General features: G+C 35.4%; 1 protein-coding gene and 1 non-coding gene across 2 annotated transcripts; both read right to left on the minus strand.

The window, feature by feature from the left end:
• Window positions 1-5094: 5094 nt before the first annotated feature.
• On the minus strand, window positions 5095-8976 carry LOC115450595 (facilitated trehalose transporter Tret1). The gene is made up of 3 exons (XM_030178649.1): window positions 8874-8976; window positions 7743-7881; window positions 5095-6536 (listed from the first exon to the last, which is right to left on the minus strand). The coding sequence occupies exons 1-3, from the start codon at window positions 8928-8930 to the stop codon at window positions 5266-5268; spliced, it is 1467 nt and encodes a 488-aa protein (XP_030034509.1). The 5' UTR covers window positions 8931-8976; the 3' UTR covers window positions 5095-5265.
• Window positions 8977-20562: 11586 nt separating this feature from the next.
• Trnam-cau lies at window positions 20563-20635 on the minus strand. Its single transcript has one exon. It is a non-coding gene; the product is annotated as a tRNA-Met (tRNA).
• Between the last annotated feature and the right edge of the window lie 2651 nt (window positions 20636-23286).

A 23286-nucleotide genomic window follows, 5' to 3' on the forward strand; every position in this document is an offset into this window, starting at 1 on the left:
ACGATTAAGCATGATGTTAGCGAAGACTGCCTGCATTACCTAACTTTACATAAAAAAAAGAGATTTTTTTTAAAAAAATTGATGCATTCTGACATTAGTACCCAGAATTTGCTGAATTAGCAACACTATCGAATGGTAGGTGTAATAATACAAAATTTTGATTTATTTGCTAAAAACAACCAGTTCGATTCTTGGATAGTAATATTGTTTTTAAATACAATCATGTAGTTTATAAAACATGCCCCAAACACCGTGCTCAATCGTTGTATCAGCTCTTCATCCATAATGCTGCTTGTTAGCATTATAGATATTGCCATGACATTTACATTATTGCCGGTGGTAAGATATTTCCGCCCGGATAGTGACCACCGTGCACAAGGCGTTGAAACCCGCCATAGTGGCGCACATAAGTGTGTCGCGTTTCGGGATCATCCTGCGTATATCCGGTTCCAACAGGCCGGCATAATTGTGTTAACTGCCGAGGGGTAATCATCTCTTGTCAATCGACATTGTCTTGGACCCACTCCATTAACCATTAGGTGCAGTGCCCATATAAAAAAAGACATGGTCGGTAGGAGTAGATTCCTTCCTTACAAATTCTGATAAACTCAGACATACAGTCTTCAAAATAACGATTATATTGGCTTCATCGATAAACTATCGATATTGCCTCTATTATCAGATTTATTTTGCACACGAATATTATCTTGGAAAGATAACCTATAGTGCTACCCAATCATTAGCCTATGATAAGAAGGTAGACAACGTGTTGTTGAATTAAACAGAGTAATTTCCGTTATAGTTATTTATGCAAGATAGCCAAGGACTGATATTTTGTTTGAAGGACGTTGCAATAGGCATTTTGAGACTTATCTTCGGATATATCTGGGTAACGAATACAGTGTGTAGCAGTGCAGTAACAATGTTTTAATTTTTTTTTTATTCGTGCACGTCAAAGTGTCTGCAGTTGATGGTAAATAGAGTGGGGTTCAATAGAATGACTACTGATAAGAGACTGACTCGGCAGTTAACACAATTATGCTATTAGAATCGGATACACATACTGATCTCAGAGCGCGACACATTTACGTGAGCCACTATGGCGGGTTTTAACACCTTGTGTACGCTGGTCGCTATCCGGATATAAAAATATCCTACCACTAGCAAATTTCGAATTCTTACATTAATTTCCTTCGAAGTTACTTTAAAAGGCGACTTGCCTATGAATATTTTTTATATTGCGATTTAGTTACTTTGATAGGTTCAACAATATCAATGATATGTTAGCAAGATGTACTGATAATGTCATTATATTTGGGATAAAGGAGATCTGGGTTATCTTAAACCCACTAAGAGAACATCTTAATACTATAACAAGTAAACTACTGCGCTAATTTTATTTTTGCAAACAAATATATGTTATAAAAGACATAACTGCTTTGGTGTCGTAGTTGTACTGCGCGGTACGGCAGCACTGTGAGGTCCTGGATTCGAATCCTGAGTCGGGCAGAGTGATAGGGTTTTTCTGCTCAGTTTCCTTCGGGGATAAATGCGTGATGTGTGTGTATAAAACATATAAAATTTATATATAAATATATAATGACAATTCAAAGGGTATGTAGCTCCCTGTATGTTGTGACGTCACACCTAAATAAACAACTCATGAGTTATTTTTGAATCGGAAACTCACATGTTACCATAACCTGACTTAAGAATAGTTAAATAGACAGTTGAAGAATAAATTTCTTCAACCTGTACTTTCCTAAATAAAAAAAAACAAACACACATCATGCCTTCATCTCGGCAAGAGTAGGCAGAGGCAGCAATAGCAGTCCAATATCGAATTAACGCTACACATCTTTTTAAGATTATTGCAGACATTTGGGTTTATTTTTACAGACAAAAAAATGGTTTATCACTACCATCACTTAGAGGGGAGTGGAACGGTTTCACCAGCCTTACGGCCCAATTTCGACACTCGGGAGTATAGCATCATCCGATCGAGCATTGGACCGAGTCAACCGCTGTATACCCCACCACATATTAACCAAAACCCGAAGTAGGCTTCGGCACATACGGGACAAAGATTTGGCTAAGTTTTACCAATCGCTGGCCTGTCGCCTTCCTTGGGTTTTTATTGCCACACCAACATCTTATTACAAACAATCCTAAACTAGGTCAGGTATTCAAAACAATTAGGTTACGCCTCAAATATCAGTCGCTAATATCAAAGTTTGCATTCCTAAATAATTAGGTTATGTCTAGAATATCATTCCATAAAGATGAATGACCTAGATTTGTACCGTACGTCAGTGTGTTGGATTGTAAATTCAGCAATTGTGTTCAATATTATAACAATTGATTCCATACACAATAATGTTTTATTTACACCTTTTGTTAACAGTGAATTTGTTTTTTTATACGGTATAGGACTAAATCGATCAAAAGGGGGGGGGGGGATCAGATAATTGTAATGTTAAACACAATATAGGAATAAATACCTCAAAACGGAGAGGAAGGGATAAGGCAAGTTCGTAAAAATTAACCCACTTTTTTCTGGATTGGCAAAGTAACACCGCGTCACGTGATGGTAAGCACAGTCGGGTCTAGAATCCAGATGGTATAGATGGTAAGTCGACTCAAACGAGAAACGATTACTCGGCAGTCGACACAATTATGCCGGCCTATTGGAACCAGATATACACAGGCTAATCCTGGGATGCGGCACACGAAAGTCACCATGGCGGTATACACGTATGTTCGGTGTTGCTACCCAGGCATATACAAATGCTCTACCACCAACAAAATGTTTAAAAATGTGTGTCACGCCACATAATAGAATACAGTTATAGTGTTATGTTGTTGTAACGCAGTAATAATAATAATAATATCAGCCCTGTATTATATACTTGCCCACTGCTGAGTCCTGGCCTCCTTTATACTACTGAGAGGGATTAGGCCTTAGTCCACCACGCTGGCCTAGTGCGGATTGGTAGACTTCACACACCTTCGAAATTCCTATAGAGAACTTCTCAGATGTGCAGGTTTGCTCACGATGTTTTCCTTCACCTTTAAAGCGAACGATAAATTCACAAAGAATACTCACATGAATTTTTAGAAAAGTCAGAGGTGTGTGCCTCTTGTTACGCAGTAGTAAAATAAAATCTCTATCGATGTCATGACAGGTTGACTTTGCAAACGCAAGATTGATAAGATAGCCGGACAAAACAATGGCTACGGAATGTTTCGGGTCGTTAACTTGACTGGAATATTAAATTGACTTTCTGGTACTCGAAAGAATATATTTTGTACTAGCTGACACCTTTGTCTGCATGCATTTAGATATAGACTGGCTCGTATATATTATTACCTTTAATTTTTTATTAATTAATGACAAATTTTAGCTTAGTTAATCATACAAAATTAAAAAAAAACTTGATTGTCTATTTTAGAAATTTATTTTATTCTATACAAAATAATAATCTTGAGTTTCCAAATCAAAATAACGAAATTTTTATTCGAGAGACATCACCAAGTTATCCTAATATGTAATTATTTTACAAAAATAGTTCAATCCTTGTGGGAGGCCTATGTTCAGCAGTGGATTTCCTGTGGCTGAGATGATGATGATGATGAGTCTAATCCTAACAGATTAGAAAACAAAGTCTTCCGCCACGTCTCAGGATGACGATAGAAGAGTGCCACGAAGTATTTTGTAATTCAAAGTTCTGTATGGTGTTGCTACTGTTTATGGGCGGCCGTCAGGCGACCGACATCCTTGCTTAATTATTTAATTGCAATAACAATTCACTGAAGCGAAAAACCCATGATTGCGATCTCTTTGATAAATTATTAAGTTGATAAGTAACATTTTTTTAGGATGAGGATAAATTGGCAAAGTATTAAACAGTGTTGCGCAATAAGAAATCCGGTTTCCGAAAAATGACTTGTGTATACTTTCACTATATGCCTAAAAGTGTAAGCAGGTAAGGAACTCACATCTCATACACATTTTCTATGGAATAAAATGGCGAGTAGAGATAATTAAGCGATAGATCTTTCATAAATAAAACACCACCCAGGGCTTTTAATAAACCACATATTACAAAGTATTGCATAGAATTTTTAAGACCGTTAGTTACTTTGTTCACATATCATATAAGAATTAATCAGAATTAGAATCATGTTTCACAGTTAACAGGACTACTTCTTAATTATGTTAAGATGTATCATATAATTATATGTGAACGGTGAGCTTCAGGGACCTAGCTATCGTTGTATTAGCGATATGGGTCCTCGAGCTTTAGGGACCCATCTTGGCCCACCTACATTATACTCAGTGGGCGCTCAAAACTTTGCACTGCTCTATATTGCCCCCAACGAAAGTTAACATAGGGTCTTCCTATGGCAACCTCGGCATTAGTTGGCATAAATTATGAATTTATTTCTATATTACTATTAAAACGCGTTCGTATTTATATTTCTGTAAAGCGACATCTATATTTTTATAGCGACAGTTTGTAGTCATCGATAATAGATTTTTAGTATTATGTTCCGTTATACTCCAATAGATGTTACTGTTTTAGTACGCCATCTAGCGTGATTGTGTACAAACTACTTCAATAAATCGATGTCTGTAAGTTTTCTTAAAATGTTATAGATGTCGCCTTTATTAATTTTTTTATAACATTCAAGTACAATACCTACTCCGAACAGGAAAAATAAAAAACCTCGCCATAATATTATGGTAAAATATAAAACTAATTTCTTGTATGTACTGACAACGTGAACTTTATAAGAAAAAAACAAAAGTGGCGCCTCCAAGGCAGGTTTTTATTTTCTTGATCAGTATATAATTATTAACATATGTAAATCATTAAATTAACATATTTTTTTGATCACATGACGTGAACATTTATTTTTTCTGACAGTATTTGTTAGAGCTAAATTGTTATCGACCTCATTTTTTATTTGACATTGGAATTACAAATAGAAATACACACATAACATGTAAATTTATTTGGCATTTTAAGTAGTAAAAAATATTACTTAAGTATAATGGATTAAATTATTGCACGCACCATTAAAATGACAATGATGTAAGTGTTCATATTATACTTTTCTCATGTAGGTAAATATAGCAAACATTAAAACACCTTTTTTGATACTTGCATGCATGTCATTGTAATTATAAGGATGCGTTATCATAAATAGGTATTAAAAACAAAATTATTCTATAATAATATTTACATTGTCTCTTTCCTCTTACTCTGTATTTCTTCTAACAGGTGCAAGTTCTTCTTCTCTTTCAACCATAGCATCAACTCCTTTCATGCAATCAGCAATTTCTTGCAAATTCTTATCTTTAGTTTCGGGAAGATATAAATAAATAAGTATCAAACAAACCGAAGAAGATAATGCAAAAGATAAAAATGTACCATGCAATCCAAACGTTTTGAATAAGTATGGTGCTACTTTCAAAAAACTTCCATACGATATTTTGAAAACGAACGCTATCACACACATAGATATACTCCTTGATTCTAAAGGTAATAACTCACCAGAAATCGATGTGGACAATATCATCGGTCCACAACCAATAGCTATTGAAAACCCAGTCAACAAAGAGACAGATAGATATTTATATTCAGAAACAATGGATAATTTAACTAAATACAAATATAAAGATATTGAAAACAAAAAGAAAACACCGATAGAAGAAGTCGTTAACAACATTAGTCTTCGTTTAACAACTTTTACAACCAAACAACCACCATACATACTTATCAAAGTAACTGCGTCTAGAATTAACATGGCAGTGTAAGCAGTTGATTCGCTATTCGTCATTTTCTTAATTATATCTATCGCATATACTGTACATATTAATTTCCCTGATAATAAATACAAAGAAGTGAGCAAAACCGAAAATAGCACTGGTTTATAAAACTGTTTTCTTAACATTTCTTTGACTGTGAGCCGAATTCGTCTATAAAGGTTTTGTGGTTGAGTATTCCTTTCATATCGACACGAATTTATCAAACTCTTCAATTCCTTATCCGAAATTTCATCTCTTCCCTTCAACCAAACATGAGCTTTGGTACATTCATCTATCTGACCCTTACCAGCCAACCAATACGGAGATTCGGGCCAAAAGAACACACTCACTAAATTATAAACCGAACAGCCTAAACCTACCATTCCTATTTTTTTCCAATGAAAAAACGTCCCAATGGTATTTGCAAACAAAATTCCCCAGAAAAAGCAAGCAGATTTCAAAGTCAGAAACATCCCTCTGTATTTAGGTGAAGCGTATTCTATTATGATAACTACAGATATGGTTAAATATGATGCTGCTACCAATCCTTGTAGCATCTCGCTTATGATGATGTGGGTGACTGTGGTGCTAAAGACGAATGTCGTAAATCCTGCTAAAGTTGCTACTGAGACGATTATGTGCGGTATTTTTCTTCCAAAGACTGATATCAGGTATGGTAGGATCAGTATCCAGGGTACACCACCATAGCTTAGGATTGCAGCTGAAATAAATAATATAAGTTAAAAATCATTAGGGGAGGCCTATGTTCAGTAGTGGACTTTATGAGGCTGATGATGATGAGGATCATGGTACGTGAAGTTTTTTACGTTAAAGTGGTACAAGATTCAAGGAAAAATATTTATAAAGGAAATTTAGAAGCATGAAGCATCTTTGTAAAGATACAGGTATCAGTGTACTGGTATAATATATATTTTGTAACTGCTCCAATAGTGACCACCCTACACACAGTGTACACAAAACAGCTGCCTTTGTAAGTGTCGCGTTCTGAGATCACGCTCTCTTCTGTTTCGAACAGACCGGCAGTTTTATCGACAGACGAGTAATAATCACTCGTCAGTCCAGCGATACCCAACCTTTTTTTTAAAGGGGCCACAAAAACGTTTCGGTCTTGATGCGATAGCCGCAAAAAATGTTTTGTTGTTAATAAAAAACATAATTCTACATTGGAGATGTATTAATTGTTGAAAAAAGAAAAGCTGGTCACAATAAAGCTAGCCTTACAATACATGATTTTCGGATGGGTGCAAAATTTAAAAACTTTGCCTGTAACTCAAGATGGGCCAATCATAAAGGTCCGGCGGGCCGCAGGTTGAGTATGGCTGCGTCAGTCGATGCTCAATCTGCCCCTTAACATCAGATGTATTGGAGTCACTTTGTCGTGCCTACTTACATATTTAATAAACAAAACGTAAGGTGTTATTTAAGGGCTTGTTTTCAGCTGCATTAGGGCGGTTAAATAAACAAAACTCAGCTGTAAAAACCAGTCACATATTGTAACTTAAGATATCATTGAGCTGATGTTAATAGGTTTAGTAAGTGACTATCTTAAGATGCTGTTTTTAATTTGATACCGCACAACTGAGTTGCATCTATAAATACTACCCTGGCAATAACTTTGCTGTGTCCTGTATGTGTGTATGTACTCGTAATATATTGTTTATACGTGCGCGGCAAAGTGACCCCTCTACTTACCTGATAGTAAATGGAGTGGGGTAATAGAATGATTGACGAGAGATGACTACTCCTCGATAGTAGACACGATTATGCCTATTAGAACAGGATATACACAAACTAATTCAGAAATGCACACTTTAATAGGCCACTACGGCGGGTTTCAGCACCTTGTGTACTGTGGTCGCTATCCGGGCGAATATAAAATATATCCTAAAAATTTGTCTTTACTTACGAATCCACGATGCCATATCCTCGCTCACGGCTTCTGTCGAGTTAGCCTCTTTTCGTATTTGTGGAATGAACACCGTGGGTGCGCCCATGCACAATCCCAGCATGAAGTAGCAATTCCATGCTCCACTTGCGATTAAGAGCTGGAACCGAGAACATAGAGTCATTGTACCAGATAGACCAAGTAGTTCTAAATACAAATCTTTAACCGAAATAAGAGTGCTGTTGCACTTTTCGGAAATCAAAATATATTATGTAAATTGAAGATTTGGTTTATCTATGTGTCAAATAAAAAATCAACTATATTCTGATAAATAAATAAAATACTTTATTTACCACGTAGGCGAAAACAGTTGCACTTATACGTCAAACTAATTTTTAAGAATAATTACTATTATTTCTAAATAATATTTTAGATCACTTATATAACTACGGACATGTTAAATTAGGGATACATTTCTTAAGGAATAAAAGGCATAAAGTAAAACAAAGTATAAAAGGATAACGCGTCGCGATCCTCACCGGTGAGGACATGAGCCCTAACCTAGATAACCTACCAGCCTTTCACTAGTCTAAGTGTTGACTACCTGAAAAAGAAAGACAGAAAGAAATTTCGGACATACTTTTTTGTCATCAATCATTACATTTGTCAATCATCTTTTAAGTATAGATAGCTTTGATTGCAATCGAATCACGATACAAGGAGACAAGCCATAAGAAATACAATACTTTGTGGACCTTATTCCAGTTACCATAAGGGGCCTTGTTCTCTATGACAGAATAAACTCGCAAGGGCGGCCTTATTTACCTTCGTGAAATCAGCGTGGAATGGTATTCTGTTTGCCAATATCTATAGTCCAAAACGGGACATGTTACATGTTTGTTATGCACTGTCAAAACTAAACTACTTGATCGATTTTAAAAATATTTCTATAGGATCAATCTGGAAGAATGTTCTTTTAAATAAAAAGAGTATTTTTCAAATCTGTTAATAGATGACTTTGATTTGAGGTAAAAATATCGTGCAGCATAGATAAGGCCCCTGGTGAAGTAGGGCAAATTTTCTTTAAAGTATTAATTTGATCTCTATCTATCCCTTTGGAGGTTACAATGTAAATAGAATTATATAACATACCTGCCGAAAAAAATATTTCCACCGATCCTTTTTAATATTCACTTCACAATCTTCCATGATCACAATTTTCGGAGCAACTAGACTGACAGCTAAAGGCACTGTGGTCGAATTCGGCTAAAACTCAAGATTCGAGGGAACCGGTTCAGTATGAATATAAATATAAAAACATTTTGACTTCACGCGGCTTTGCCTGCGCGGGCAATCCTTTCGCGAATAAAAAATTTCACTTTTGAGAAAAGTAATCTCAATTTAGGACAGTGGTCAACTAGACCGTCAAGGGTCCGTGGGAAATCAATCGTATGGGATCTCTTACTATTAAAAATCTATACCAATATAGTCTTTTTTTGTTCCAAAAATCTTAATATATATTACAAGATTAGGGCCCCTGAAGCCCGTTTCATTTAGCGCATCATTCCACCCTATAGTTACCCACTGATTCAGTTTTTGGTCTTTGAGCTAAAGATCCAAAGCTATTTAATACATTTACTTATAAGAAAAGTCCGAACAAATTTACAAGCATATATAATATTATTTATGATACTTTGACATGACGTAATTTTTTTTCTTATAAAAACCTTTTATAATATTGTATCTGCGTTTGTTGTGTTTCTGTTTTATTAGATGTTATTTGAAACTTAATTGGAAATCAGAAATCTTACTCAGTATTCATTGATTTATTTAAAAATAGAATATCATTCCAATTGATTGACTTTTAACTGGTTGTAGAATATTTTATATCCTGGATAGCGATCAATATACAAGGAATATATAAGACTTTGCTATTGAAGGAAATGGACAGTTAATATTTCTAACTCCTCCCATATCTTTAAGGACATTTCGTTGCAGGACAAATATAGATTAGTGTTATTTGAGATTCGCTGAGCTTCACCACTCGGTGTCATAAAATGCGTGCCACTGCTGATCCTGGCTTACAGGAGTTCTATTGCCGCTAATAGATTTGAACTTCTATTATCCTGCTTTTACAACAATACTGCACCTGATGGTAAGTAGAGTGGGGTCATAGAATATCGACTGATGAAAAATGATTACCCTTCGCCAGTTGACACAATTATGCCGGCCTGTTTGTACCAGACTGGCTGAACCCGGACCGCGACGCATCGTGGGCCACTATGGTGGGTTTTAATATCTTGCGTATGGTGGTCGTATCCGGGCGGATATAAAATATATCTTTCCAGCAACATTGACCATGACTTAAAGGCCCGTCCTTCAAAATCACATGACGCCTCATTCTCGGAGTCTGTCTCCACTAAACTGTCACTGTTTTTTTTTTTTAATCTTTATTTAAGGAGCTTGGTCGTTATTTTACGACTATGTCGCTCCGTACGTCCACTTTTATCCATGCCTACTAATTTTTTATAAAATCAAAATATTTTTTTAATAAACCCTTAGCCTCTTCCGATACAGGCATGGACAAAAAGCTATTTATGCTGCCCACATTAAAGCTCAAAGTATGAGGCCCACTCCGTACACTGTCACTGTTTTAATGCTAATACATTTGACATTTAAGCTGGTTCTATAAAATCTAATTTTATTATTTTTTTTATCGTTTTACATTACTTAATAAATGGTAAGATTTTTGTCTGGGCTTATTTCAAACAACTGATCAGGTAAATGTATTTTATTGTTTCATTTTTATGCGGAGATACGTAGGTACAGAAACTATTGTTATACCGGCGCCAGATACAGACAAAATTTGAACTTTGAAAGACTTTGCCACACATTTGAACACAGTTTTTCCTGGACCTGCCACCCATGCTATAAAATAAATTCACTCACAGTATTCAAAGAGACATCAAACTCTTGGACGGAAACTCGTGGACGCGGTATACTTGTACTATTTGTAAATATAATTATTTTTTACATATACCTATACAAAAATAAACTAAAAGCTGATATGGAGCAAGATAACAATTTACTTGTTATTTACATGACAACCTTTACTTTTAGGTTCTCATATAATCGGTTCTCCTTCAAGCAACTCCATAAAACTGAACTTTGCGCAAGTGAGGCACGATACTTCGCACAATTTTTAACTTTGAATGCTTTGATGTGTGGTAGAAAAACCGATACTGAATAGCAAATACGCAAACATTTAGACAAACATTGTATAAATACGCAAATAATATACGCAATAACCGTGCCACACATGGGTTCAAAGAAGTGTACAAATATTGTTGCTATGTGTGGCGCCGGCATTAATCTAAGCAAAGAGTTATAGAACTAGATGTATTAATAATATTGGCGATATGTATAAATGTGAATTAATTATAGTCAATGAAATATTGCCAAACGATAAAATTTAGAGCCTCGTAAAACAACTCAAGGTAGTTCAGTGGATATTGTCGGAAAGTTTATAATATATGCCTATTAGCAAATTAATGTATGCCGTTTTTATGAATGATTGAACGAAAACATTTCATACAACACATTTTTTAATTTCTTTGAATGACGAGACGAGCTTGCCGTTCGCCTGATGGTAAGTGATACGACCGCCCATAAACAGTAGAAACACCATCCAAAACTTTGAATTACAAAGTATTGCTTGGTATTCCACTGCGCTCACTATCCTGAGACATGAGATTTTAAGTCTTGATATGTTCACTAGATACACTGGCTACAATGTTTTTCAAACTGGAACATAACAGTGACTACACAGTATACAGAGATAGACATTGAGTGCTATAAGCTATTTAAAAAAGAGAAAATATAAAGACTGTTATCCCGGAAAAACTTGTTCGTGTGTTATATACATTATGTGTAACAAAGAATTTTCTAAGAGAGTGCCTAGGACATTATTCTAAGTTGTAAGTAAGATACAATAATATTGCTTATTAGTCATAGATTGTAAATTATTACTAAACACAGTTCAAATATCAAAGATAACAAATTTAAAAATTCGGAAGCAAAGCGAGAAAATATAATTGACGTATACTCTGACAGGCCAGCAACGCATGGCATCATCGACGAGTGATACGAACGTCGAAATGATAACTTGAGTGGATGCGCGCCCGAAATTGGAGGTCGAAATAATTCGGTGAAAATTTATTTTAATTTTTTCGACAGCTGCTATGTAAGGCAGCGTTTCTCAAAGTAAACATCGCGAGTAGGTCTTAGGCAAAAATTCTATGGGCTATGAAAAATAGAATGAAGCATCGGCAAGACCCAGATATGAATCGCAGGATATTTGAGTTATAGTAAACCTGTTACTGGTGGTAGGTCTCTCATATGTGAGAGTCCGCCTGGGTACTTACCACCGCAATTTCTATTTCTGCCGCCAAGTAGCAGTGTGTAGTCACTGTTATTTTCCGGTTTGAAGGACATTGTAGCCAGTGTAACTATTTGACATAATAAGACCTAACACCTCATGTCTCAGGATGGTAAGCGCAGTGGAATACCAAACAATACTTTGTAATTCAAAGTTTTGAATGATGTTTCTACTGTTTATGGGCGGTTTTATCGGTTATCGTCAGGCGAATGGCAAGCTCGTCGCGTCATTCAAAGCAATAAAAAAAAACCTTAATTTATCATCTTGTTTAGGTTAATTGTAGTAAATACTGGGCAGTGGCGAGACGTGAAATTTTCCTAAAGGGAACCCCACACAACATATAGATTCTAATATGCATAAATGCGGTCTGCAAATTATTCTAATGATAATTAGATTCTAGATAAATCCTACATAAAGAGAAGCCGACAAGAATCGGTTTATATGGAACTTTCGCCACTGATACTGGGCACTATGAGGATCTTATGTCTTAGGACAGGATGCCTAATATAACTTACAGAGTTTTCTAATTCCATGTTCATTTTGTCAGGTTGGGATGGTTACGGTAGTAGCCTTGTAGACCTTTATAGTTCAAATATTTGAATGATGATTTGCTACTTGTAGCAATCATGTTTGTTAACATTAGGCGAGGAGTCATTTAGTTGTTCAAAAAAGTATTTTTATTTTAATCTATACAGTGGATAGGCTGTAATCCATTTCTTAGATTTTAAGCGCCTTATTGCGAGGCGTTGAGTGGAATGGTTATGTTGGTTTCACCCGTTTTCCAACCCAATATTGACACTCAGGAGTATAACATCATCTGAGCGAGCATTGAATCGAGTCATTAGCCCTATATATTATCAGGAACGAAAGCAGCGAAATGAATTAAAAAACGGCAAATTACCTATACACGTTCAGTTTAATTGATATTTATTTTTCTTTGCGTGAAATAAAGTTGTTTTTTTTTCCACTTAGAACACAAAACATGTGACTACATTTTACACTGCATACCAAACAAAATCCACGATGGCTTTCTTCGAACATTACTGATGGCCGAGATATTTCAGTCCTCAATGTAAATAAATACCTCTACATACGAGATGATAATATCTTCTTTAAATCATTAAAACCCCAAAACATCATTAAAGCCATAACATTTTTTCGATCTGTTAATTTCCCCTCAGTAATTAATAAGTTGAGAGAGGAAGCCACCATTGAAAGATAACGGCCGGGGAATCGAACCGCGACTCGTCGACCATTCAGTTTTATCACCCGGAGCGATAAATTAGGGGGAATGAAAATTTTAACTGCGACGAGTTGGCGATAGGAGTTTTTTTGGTTTCTTTTTAAGTTTGTTTTTAACTGACGGAATTTTAGTTCAGTAGTCAGTAATCTGGGAGTGTGAAGTCTACTAATCTGCACTTGGCCAGCGTGGTGGACTAAGGCCTAAACCCTCTCAGTAGTAGAGGAGGCCCATGCCCAGCAGTGGGACAGTAAATAATACAGGGCTGATGTTATTATTATATATTACTATAATCAGTAATCTAAACTTTAGTTGGAAAGAATACATACTTGGTCTACTGGCAATGACTAGGAGATTCAGGGTTCGATTTCCAAATCGGGCAAAGCTGGCTATTTCTACACGATAAGCCTAAAATTGGATTCCCTAGAAGAGGTCGGCAGCAGATAGACGGCTTATTGGCAATTTTTACAATGCATATAAGAAGTGTGTTATGATGTAAGAAGATTAAGAGAAAGTCTTTATGATAAGCATATTATTACTAATGTAATTCGTCAGGGGCTTACACCTGTTCGGTGGCGACAGCCTAGTTGGAAGTAGAACGGGCTGCGGAAACAAATATCCGCAGGTTCAAAACCCAAGGGCACGCACCTCTGACTTTTCTAAAATGATGTGTGTATTCTTTGTGAATTATCGCTTGCTTTAACGGAGAAGGAAAAAATCGTGAGGAAAACTGCATACCTGAGAAGTTCCCTATAGAAACTTTGAGGATGTGTGAAGTCTATCAATCTGCATTAGGCCAGCGTGGTTGACTAAGGCCTAATCCCTCTTCGTAGTAGAGGAGGCCCGTATCCAGCAGTAGGACAGTAAATATAATACTGTCCTGATATTTATTATTATATTATTTATAGACTTAATACGGGCAGACCAGTGTTAAATAGAACTTTAACTTCAAAGTTCTAGTGTACGAAAAAGAAAAAAGAAAGAAAAGAAAAGTAAATAAAAGAACATTTATTACCCACAGACCTGTATACAAAATTTAGAATAAATTTAACTTCTTATTTCTTTCTTTTTTTTATTAGATAAGGTATTATGCTTCTGTTAACGTATTTGGCATCTATCATGCAATCAGTGTACTCCTATCAATGGTCAGTACCATAAAATGTTGAAATTAAGCCATATTTCATAAAATATATCCCCCAGTCATTATTCCAATGCATTTACTCCGTTCCGCTGTAACTCAAGATAATTTTAATATAAAATCTTTGAAACTCATTGATTTATCGCGCCTAGCGACTTTTAATTACAAGTTTTTTAGAACGATCAAAGTTGCCACCGTAAATATTAAAGTGTTAAAATTTAAATTTTAGATGTTTGTTTTGGAAATTTAGAGTATATTTTGAAGAGCATAAGATTATTTAAAAGCAGATAGGTATTGAGTATTCTGATTGAAATGGTCTTTATTGTGTACATATACTCACAATACAAGCCTCAAAGAATAGAGCGATTAGGGAGGGTTGAGGATGGTTTTGCCTTGAACATCGCGTAAGTTATACGCTAATGCAACAGAAAATTGCCATTTTATATGTACACATGTTTAAAAATATATAGTGTAGTTCAATTACTTTTAAAGCATAATCATAGTTATTCAAAATTGTTAGAAGAATTTCAAATTTTGTACAAAACAAAAAAAAAACAAACACACATCACTAATTTATTGCTGAAGGAGTATGCAGAGGCGCAACCAGGGCACCCACTTTTCGCCAAGTGTGTTCCGTCCCATGATGTGATAGGGGGCGAGCTTATAGCCATATCAGGCATAAATTCCAGACTCCGGGTTGATACTGAGCAGAAAAATCCGAATAAAACTTTGCCCGACTCGAAATTCGAACCCAGGACCTCTGTGAGCTCCGCACCCCTCATACAGAACAAGTACGCCATCGAGGCAGTCAATTATAGAAACTACCGTATTTAAAATATATTCGTGAATTAACAATAATACTTAAAACACAAAATTGTCACACAAAAAACTTTCCCATGTAACCAATAAAACCACAAAGTTATTTTCGCAACGGATTTTTTTGGAACTATTATTTAGCTAACATTTTGTGTACAGTGGCGCCGCTAGCAACCGCAATTCGCCGCGTCGTCCAGCAATCGAATTATTTAGTTGTAAATCAATTGGTATGAGCCAACGTGCCGATGTTAATAATTGTGAGAACATATTTCGGCTGCTCTTATGACCTATATTTCATAATTGATGTTTTCGTTCTCAGTAAATTTTTTGTTTGTTAGTTCTTTTATTTTATTGTTTCCTAGTTTCTGTTTACGACTGTCTTGATCTTTTAAAACATAGACTAGGACTTTTTCGTAAGTATGGAATCAATTTGCAAAATTTTTGTGGAATGAAATTAATGATAATTCATAAATGTATGTAACCTGGACTTTAATCCCAGATCTAGCAAAATCAGGAAGGCAATGGATACAGGCCGTTTCCAAGTCTGGAAATCTTTGGCGAGGCCTATGTCCAGTAGACATCCTATAGCTAAAGAGTGAACTATAGGCTAAAGAAAAAAAAAACCTCATTATCCCAAATCCCAGCTTTATTAACGTCAAACCAGGTCCTAAAAATCCTTATAAATCACGAACATCAACCACTCATCCTTTAATCACAATCACGTGATGCTAGTGAAGTGCCACAAACTATGATTTCATTAATCAACTCCACAACCGAATCACAATTGAACAGAATCGATTACCATTGGGCGAGCCGGGGCGCAACCATCACCGCTAAATATAGATATGTTCAATAAGTCGGCCACTGATCATGAAGTCTATTAATAGAAAATGCATCAGTGGTCATGCGTTGAGCACATGTCTTCTATTGACTGTTATTTGTTGGTGTAGTTCTGGTTCGGCGTAGCATTGTTTGGTGTTGTGTTTTGTTATTGAAGAGTATTGGAAGATGGTGAATTTCAATTAAATCTTGATTGAACTCAGGCTTCTGCTGGTGGTATAGGATATTTGTATTTACCCGGATAGCAACCACGGTATCAAAGTAAAACCAGCCATAGTGGCCTATGTAAGCGTGTCGCGTTCCAGGATCAGCCTATGTATGTCCGATTACAACCTGTTCAGCAAAATTGTATGTGCAAGGGGCAATCTCCTCTTAGTCGATACTCTATCGGACATCATGCCACTTACCATCTCCATCATTAACTTGATGCCACCACAGTTTAAAGCAGCGTGGATGTATTTTGAATAGTAGATCCGAGCATATTGGATTGCTTGGACCGTTTGTAGATATTTTTATCTCACAGAAAACTAATATGACAACTGTTTGTTGCATTTTATATATTACATTCACTCAATGCGTAATCCCTCCCATTGTGTGATAGGGGGAGAGTCTGTCGCCATATCGGGCACAACTTCCAGACTCAGGGTTGATACTAAGTAGACCTCAGCACTGAAGTCGTACCGTAATAAAACTACGCCACCGAAGCATATGTTACATATGCTAGTCAAATTTCAAAAGGCCCAAAATTTCCTACCTTTTCAAATCCATATTCGTTTCTTTATGGATTTAAATCATAATGCCTCGTAAACTCATTGACTACAAAGTTCTTTAAACTGCAACACAATAGTGGTTGCATAGCTTGGCGTTATTTATAAGCAAAGTGGATAGACCAGTTGAATGTTTCCATTGATACAGCATTTCATCAGGCAAAAGACCGACCCGATGGAGAAATGTCATAATGAAGATAATTGAGAGTCACGATCCTCAATAACGAGGGACCGACTGGGGAGAGAGAGAGGATGCTGTTACCCAGATGGCTTTTCATCTGATGACCAAGACGTACGAAGTAGCCCAATATTACCAAAAATTAAGTCATTTCACTTCACAAAGCTTGTAACTCGAAAATTCTAATATTGAAGTTCTTTTATTTTACGTTTTATTTCTTTATATAATGTTACTTTTTAATTTTTTTATTGAGTGCTTCCCGCTTTCCTGCAGATTATGTTTTGTAAAAGTTCGTTTACAGAAAATATAGTGAACTACAAACTTATCTAGGTTATGAACTTTCTTGTGTAAAGTTTTTTATTACCAAGTTTAACAGCAGGAATGAGTATGAAAGATACGAAATGCATATATTTTATTTTGAGCTTGTTTATGCAGTTTTAGTTAACGCCATAAGAAAAAAAAAACATTTAGTAGATTTTTTTGTACGTAAAACTAACCTCCATTTAAAGAAATAATTCCATTCGTGTTTTTTAATCTATGGCAAAAATTAACCAATCAGATTAAAGCTTTTTGATATGCTTACAAATGATTCATTTTGATTGGTTTATCCTTGAGATTGGATCAAAGATTGGGATAGATTAGAGCAATCCAGAACTAGGACAACATATATGACCCCCTAATAATGTAATAATGGCCTCCCGCTATGATTAAATATGGACGTAGATACGCAAAAATTATCGAGCCCACAAAATTACAATTTTGAAATAGTAAAAATTGAAGTTTAAATCGTATTTTTGCTCATTGATATTCCATTTTATATTTTGTTAATAAAAAAATCAAATTAACATATTTTGACTAAGATGTTTTTACTTATGGAAAATATAGACTTTATAGACTAAAACTAATTTGGCGTACTCGGCTCATTTTCGACCATACTGTTAGATCCGTTTTGCGTATCTACGTCCATTTAATTTTCAACTTGACCAAATGAAACATGCACAAACAGAACGCGTCATATGAAATCGATAGCGATCAACATTTTACTCATCACAATGAATACATATCAAATCGTTCGCAGTTTAACTGGACCCTTAATTCATGTTTCACAATTTGTATAGGCAGAAACAATGGAACAACACTAAAGGTGAATGTCTTCTTTTAAAGAAATCATTTTTAGATGGTATCGTGGCAGAATATAAATAAAGTTTAATTAATATAGTTTAATACTTCTGCAGTCTTTAGAAATCCACTGGTGAACATAGCCTCTTCAAAATGAGGTTAATATACCTAATAATTATAATTAGCATGGGAAATGAGGAGATTTCTCACTATGGATATCTCCCCACCGGTGGCTTGGGTTTGAGCCGTGTCATTGGAGGTTCATCCATTTTTTATTTGTTTTTAAGATACAAATAAAAATCCAAAAATAGCATTCAAAATAAAGATAAACAATTATAATTAAATTAAAATCATTAAATAATTATATTCCGTGTGCAAATTACCTGTTTGTTTTGAGAATACAATTTTTCATTTTGATTTGCGAACGACATAAATTTGAAATTCGAATACTTGCGCAACGCGAATGCGAACGAAAAGTTCAACGGTCAGATGCCATCACTAGAATAGTATCAATGATATTAATTCGATTCTTTTTAACCAGTTTTTATATTATATTTAGATATACTATTATTGTCAGTTTATAACCAAAGTCGTTGACCTTATTTGTTAACTTTAGTTGTGTGATACCGGTCATAAAAGATTTTCAAATAAATGCTAAGGTCTTACTTTTTGTTTTTTGCTTATGTAATCTAATAGTGGTAAGTATGGAGTACTAGAAGATCCCGAGTTTGATTCCTGGGTAGGGCAATAAAGGGTACAAAGTGCCATTGGATGTTTCTGCTCGATATCAGCCCGGAGTCTGGAATTTGTGTCCAATATGACGATAGGCTCGCTCCCTATCATCATGGGACATAACACAGGCGAATAGTTAGTATCCTGGTTGCACTTCTGCCCTTCAGAGATAAAGGCGTTATGTCTGTATGTTCTAGAGTTTTGTAACAACTTGGGGCTAAAATCAGTCAAATACTACTTTCCTGATCGTCAATATATGGCCTCTATATCTTGCGGGTCGATTTCTATGGACTCTATTTAATACCAGGAGTAACAGACATGCTATAGAAAAAAAATCATCAAAATCGGTTCACTCAGTCAAAAGTTTTAAGGTAAAGTATACGTTGAGGATTATAGGATTATAGGATTATAGGATTATATTATTATATATTTATTATCATTGTAAGAGTTTTCTGATGTCTCCGAAGTTATGGGTCCAACAACAATAAAATTTATATGGGACCACACGAGAAGTACCAGCTTTCGAATAAAAAAAGAATCATCAAAATCGGTTCACCCAGTCAAAAGTTCTGAGGTAACATAAAAAAAATAATCGTTCGCTTTAACGGTGAAGGAAAACATCGTGAGAAAACCTGCACATCTGAGTTCTCTATAGGAATTTCGAAGGTGTGTGAAGTCTACCAATCCGCACTAGGCCAGCGTGGTTGACTAAGGCCTAATCCCTCTCAGTAGTAGAGGAGGCCCGTGCTAAGGAGTGGGCAAGTATATAATACAGGGCTGATATTATTATTATTATAAAAATAGCAGTCGAATTGAGAACCTCCTTTTTTTGAAGTCGGTTAAAACAGCGTCTTTCGCCTAACAGAAGCAGAAATGGCGTCAATACTCCACCACCAGATTATTTACATTTGTACCCAGTTCTTTTATGATTACGTACATTGACGTATATTCTACAGACACGAACGTCCATATAAACTATTTGTTCAAAATCTGAACTAAAATGGCAACCAAAACGTCACTGTTATAACCTATTTATTCACTTGAACAACAAATAATTTTACTTATTCGACTAATATTTTTCATTCAAATCCAGGTTTACACTTAGATTCGAGTTTTTATATCATAAGCGCCACTCCGTACACAAGCTGTCTATATTGACCATACTAAAGTCAGTTTGAATGGATTGCAGTTCAATTCAGTTGCACAGTGAATGTTCGGAACGCCAAATCTAGTACGTAGTACATACATGTATATCGATGATAACGACAATATATTTAATTAGGAGATTTTGCTATTACAATATCGAAGGCGTCAATTAAATATGCACATAGAATTAAATATTACTTTACAATCTTTTTTCTAGTTCGTAGACGATAAACTTATTATTTTTTTTAACTGTTAACTACCAAGTTTTGTGTTTTTAATAATAATAATTTATTCGTCAAATAAATTTATTATAGCTATAAGAATAATATATTAATAAAAATGATTTTAAAATTTGAAAAACAAAATAATAGCGTACCAATAAAAATATTAAAATTTTCTTATTTATTAAATAAAAATAAAAAAGCTATGCCCCGGGTGAGGATCGAACTCACGACCTTAAGATTATGAGACTTACGCGCTGCCTACTGCGCCACCGAGGCTATGTAAATATGTGTCAAAATAAACCTTACTAACCGATAGGTATACATATTTTCTTATTGTCTTTATCTTTAAATTTTTATTTTTAAATTATTAAATGCTATGTATTCGTTGTAAAGATTTTTTTATCTGTAACCCAAAGGTATTGCTGGCTGGCACTTACTTCATTTATTTTTGATATAATTTAAACTTAATCTAATACAGATGGATACCGAAAACAAACACACAACACAGCTTTATCTCCAAAGGGGTAGGCAGAGGTGCAACCAAACCCACTTATCGTCAAGAGTATTCAATCTCATGATGTGATAGATGGCGGGCCTATGGCAAATGACTCCAGGCTTTAATAGTACCTAATAATGGATATTGCCGTTTGGCGTCAATACACAAAATATAAGTAAGTACCTACTAAGACGAACTCTAGTATAGGAGAGTAAAAACCTACCAAATTGTAACTTCGATTGTGTGTCAAACTGTCTCCATATTAATTTAATTAAACTCAGTACTTATTATTGCATTGTTTTCTTTATATTAAAATCTGATGCTTCACTATAAACTAGTATGTTAAATGCGATGTTTAAATACAATAAAAAAACATAATTCTTCATTTGAATTTCGAACGTTACTTTTTTCCAGCAAAGAGGTGTCGACAAAAACATTTTATGTTGTGGGCACACAACGGGCGGGGCGGCAGTTGCGAGCGTGCCGCGGCGCCGCGACCGCAACTATTGGCGGGCGCGTGCAATTGACAGCCCCGCTCAATTTATGGCCCACACTGTCTACCGGGCACGCCGTGGATGTAGAGAAATTGATGTGGCTTCGACTCTCACGTGGTAAATAAATAATAGTCAAAAGGAGGACATCATTTAAAAAGACTGAATACAAAATGGGAAACTACAGTTGTAAACGTTAGTATGCAAATAAATGTGTTGTCAACGGCTTACACTAAATATTCCAGTCAATACGTTAAAAAATTTGGGTTACCTTTATCTACTTGCAATAATTTGGTACTGACCACAGACTACCTCCTAAGTACCAATAAAGACTCGCGAAAAATAGGACTATAAAATTATTTTTCTTTGTTTAAAAATAAAGTAACGAGGAAATTTTACTTCTTAAAGTCTTATTAAATTCACCTTGAAACAAAATGTAATTATTCCAAATAGTTATTAAAGAAAATCATTATATTTTATATCATTTTTTTATTATAACTAACAAATTTTAAGTCAATTCCGCTCTGCCCAATCCAGCAGACATAAATCCACACACACATGCTGTGTTTAATTAATTCTCGCATCGGAATAGTGTGAATTCTGACTGTAAGTGAAGCCAGCGATTATTTTGTTTTGTCGTTTTAATTAACGCACAGCCGCACCGCGCCGCGCTCCTCGCCTTTCTACTGGCCACACTATTTTAAAACTTAATTCAGTGATTATTAAAAAACATCGTTACTTCAAAACCATATTCTTAATTCAAAAATAGAATTTACACGAAGTTAAATGAAGGAATGGAGACCGCATATAGTTTTTTTTTTAATCCTTTGAATGACGAGGCGAGCTTGCTATTCGCCTAATGGTAAGCGATACGACCGCCCATAAACAGTAGAAACACCATCTGACACCTTAATATGTATAATAATTAAAGACAGAATATTCGTTGTCTCATTCTCTCAAGGCAAATCTCTAATTCTATTGAAGCAATCGTAAAGAAAGAGATAAAAATCTGATTAGAGCAAACAAAACAAACAAAAAGAAATATAGGGACCCGCGTAAAAGAACATATAGCTGACGTGAAACACCGACGCTCGACGAAGTCTGCAGTCGCTGAACACTCTGAGGGAGGCGCCAATCATTATCTGCGACTAGACAAGCCACAAATCCTCGCCAAAGAACACCGATTCCTGCCTAGGATGATTCGCGAGGCTATTGAAATTAAAAACATCCTAATTTCAATAGGGAAGATGGTTGGAAGCTTGCACAAGCCTGGGATCCAGTTCTACATTTAATTAAATCGGAACCCAAAAGACCGGCTGCCAGACTTCAAGACACTGTGAGCTCATTCTGCGTAGATCGGAACACCAACAGCTAAAATTTAAAAAATTTAAAAAAGTTGTATAATTGTAAAATGTAGGTAGATATTGTAACTTTCACTTTACGGATGAACAACACCTCAGTCCCCCCCGTGACCATGAAGGCTGCAAAGTCTTCGAAACGTCGGGAGAAAATAAAATACGAACACCGCGATAAAATCCGAAAATTAGTTTAATTTCAATGTCTAACATTCGCGTAAACATAAGAAATCATTATGCAAACCAGTACGGACTGGAACTTGCCAACAAAATACGCCGGTTGGAGAATTTGAAAACCAAGCGCGCAAGATTCTGCACATCATTGAATTTCTTGAAGAGATGTCGTGACCACAATCTCATCCCTACGTGTGTCAAGCTATCACCTAAGAAATACATACGAGGGAGCGCTAAAATTCTTAACCAGGCGAGTACAAAACTGTTACGAGCTACCATACACGAAACACGATCCGACCTCCAGTACATAAATAATTGTGTTGAGATTATATCCAATGAATTGAAGACAGAGTTATCAGCATTTGATTTTAAAAAATTGCATCGAGACCTTAAATAAGCGCGAAACCTCAA

This window comes from Manduca sexta, chromosome 9 (assembly GCF_014839805.1).
Source record: "Manduca sexta isolate Smith_Timp_Sample1 chromosome 9, JHU_Msex_v1.0, whole genome shotgun sequence".
Classification (NCBI taxonomy): Eukaryota; Metazoa; Arthropoda; class Insecta; order Lepidoptera; family Sphingidae; genus Manduca; species Manduca sexta.

Bases quoted from the DNA above. Each gene is read 5' to 3' on its own strand.
- LOC115450595 (XM_030178649.1), bottom strand. From the start codon at position 8,930: ATGGAAGATTGTGAAGTGAATATTAAAAAGGATCGGTGGAAATATTTT. The intron at 7,882-8,873 runs GTATGTTATATA...TCTCGGTTCCAG, and splicing joins GGAAATATTTTTTTCGGCAG to CTCTTAATCGCAAGTGGAGC. The intron at 6,537-7,742 runs GTAAGTAAAGAC...TATTTATTTCAG, and splicing joins GGATATGGCATCGTGGATTC to CTGCAATCCTAAGCTATGGT.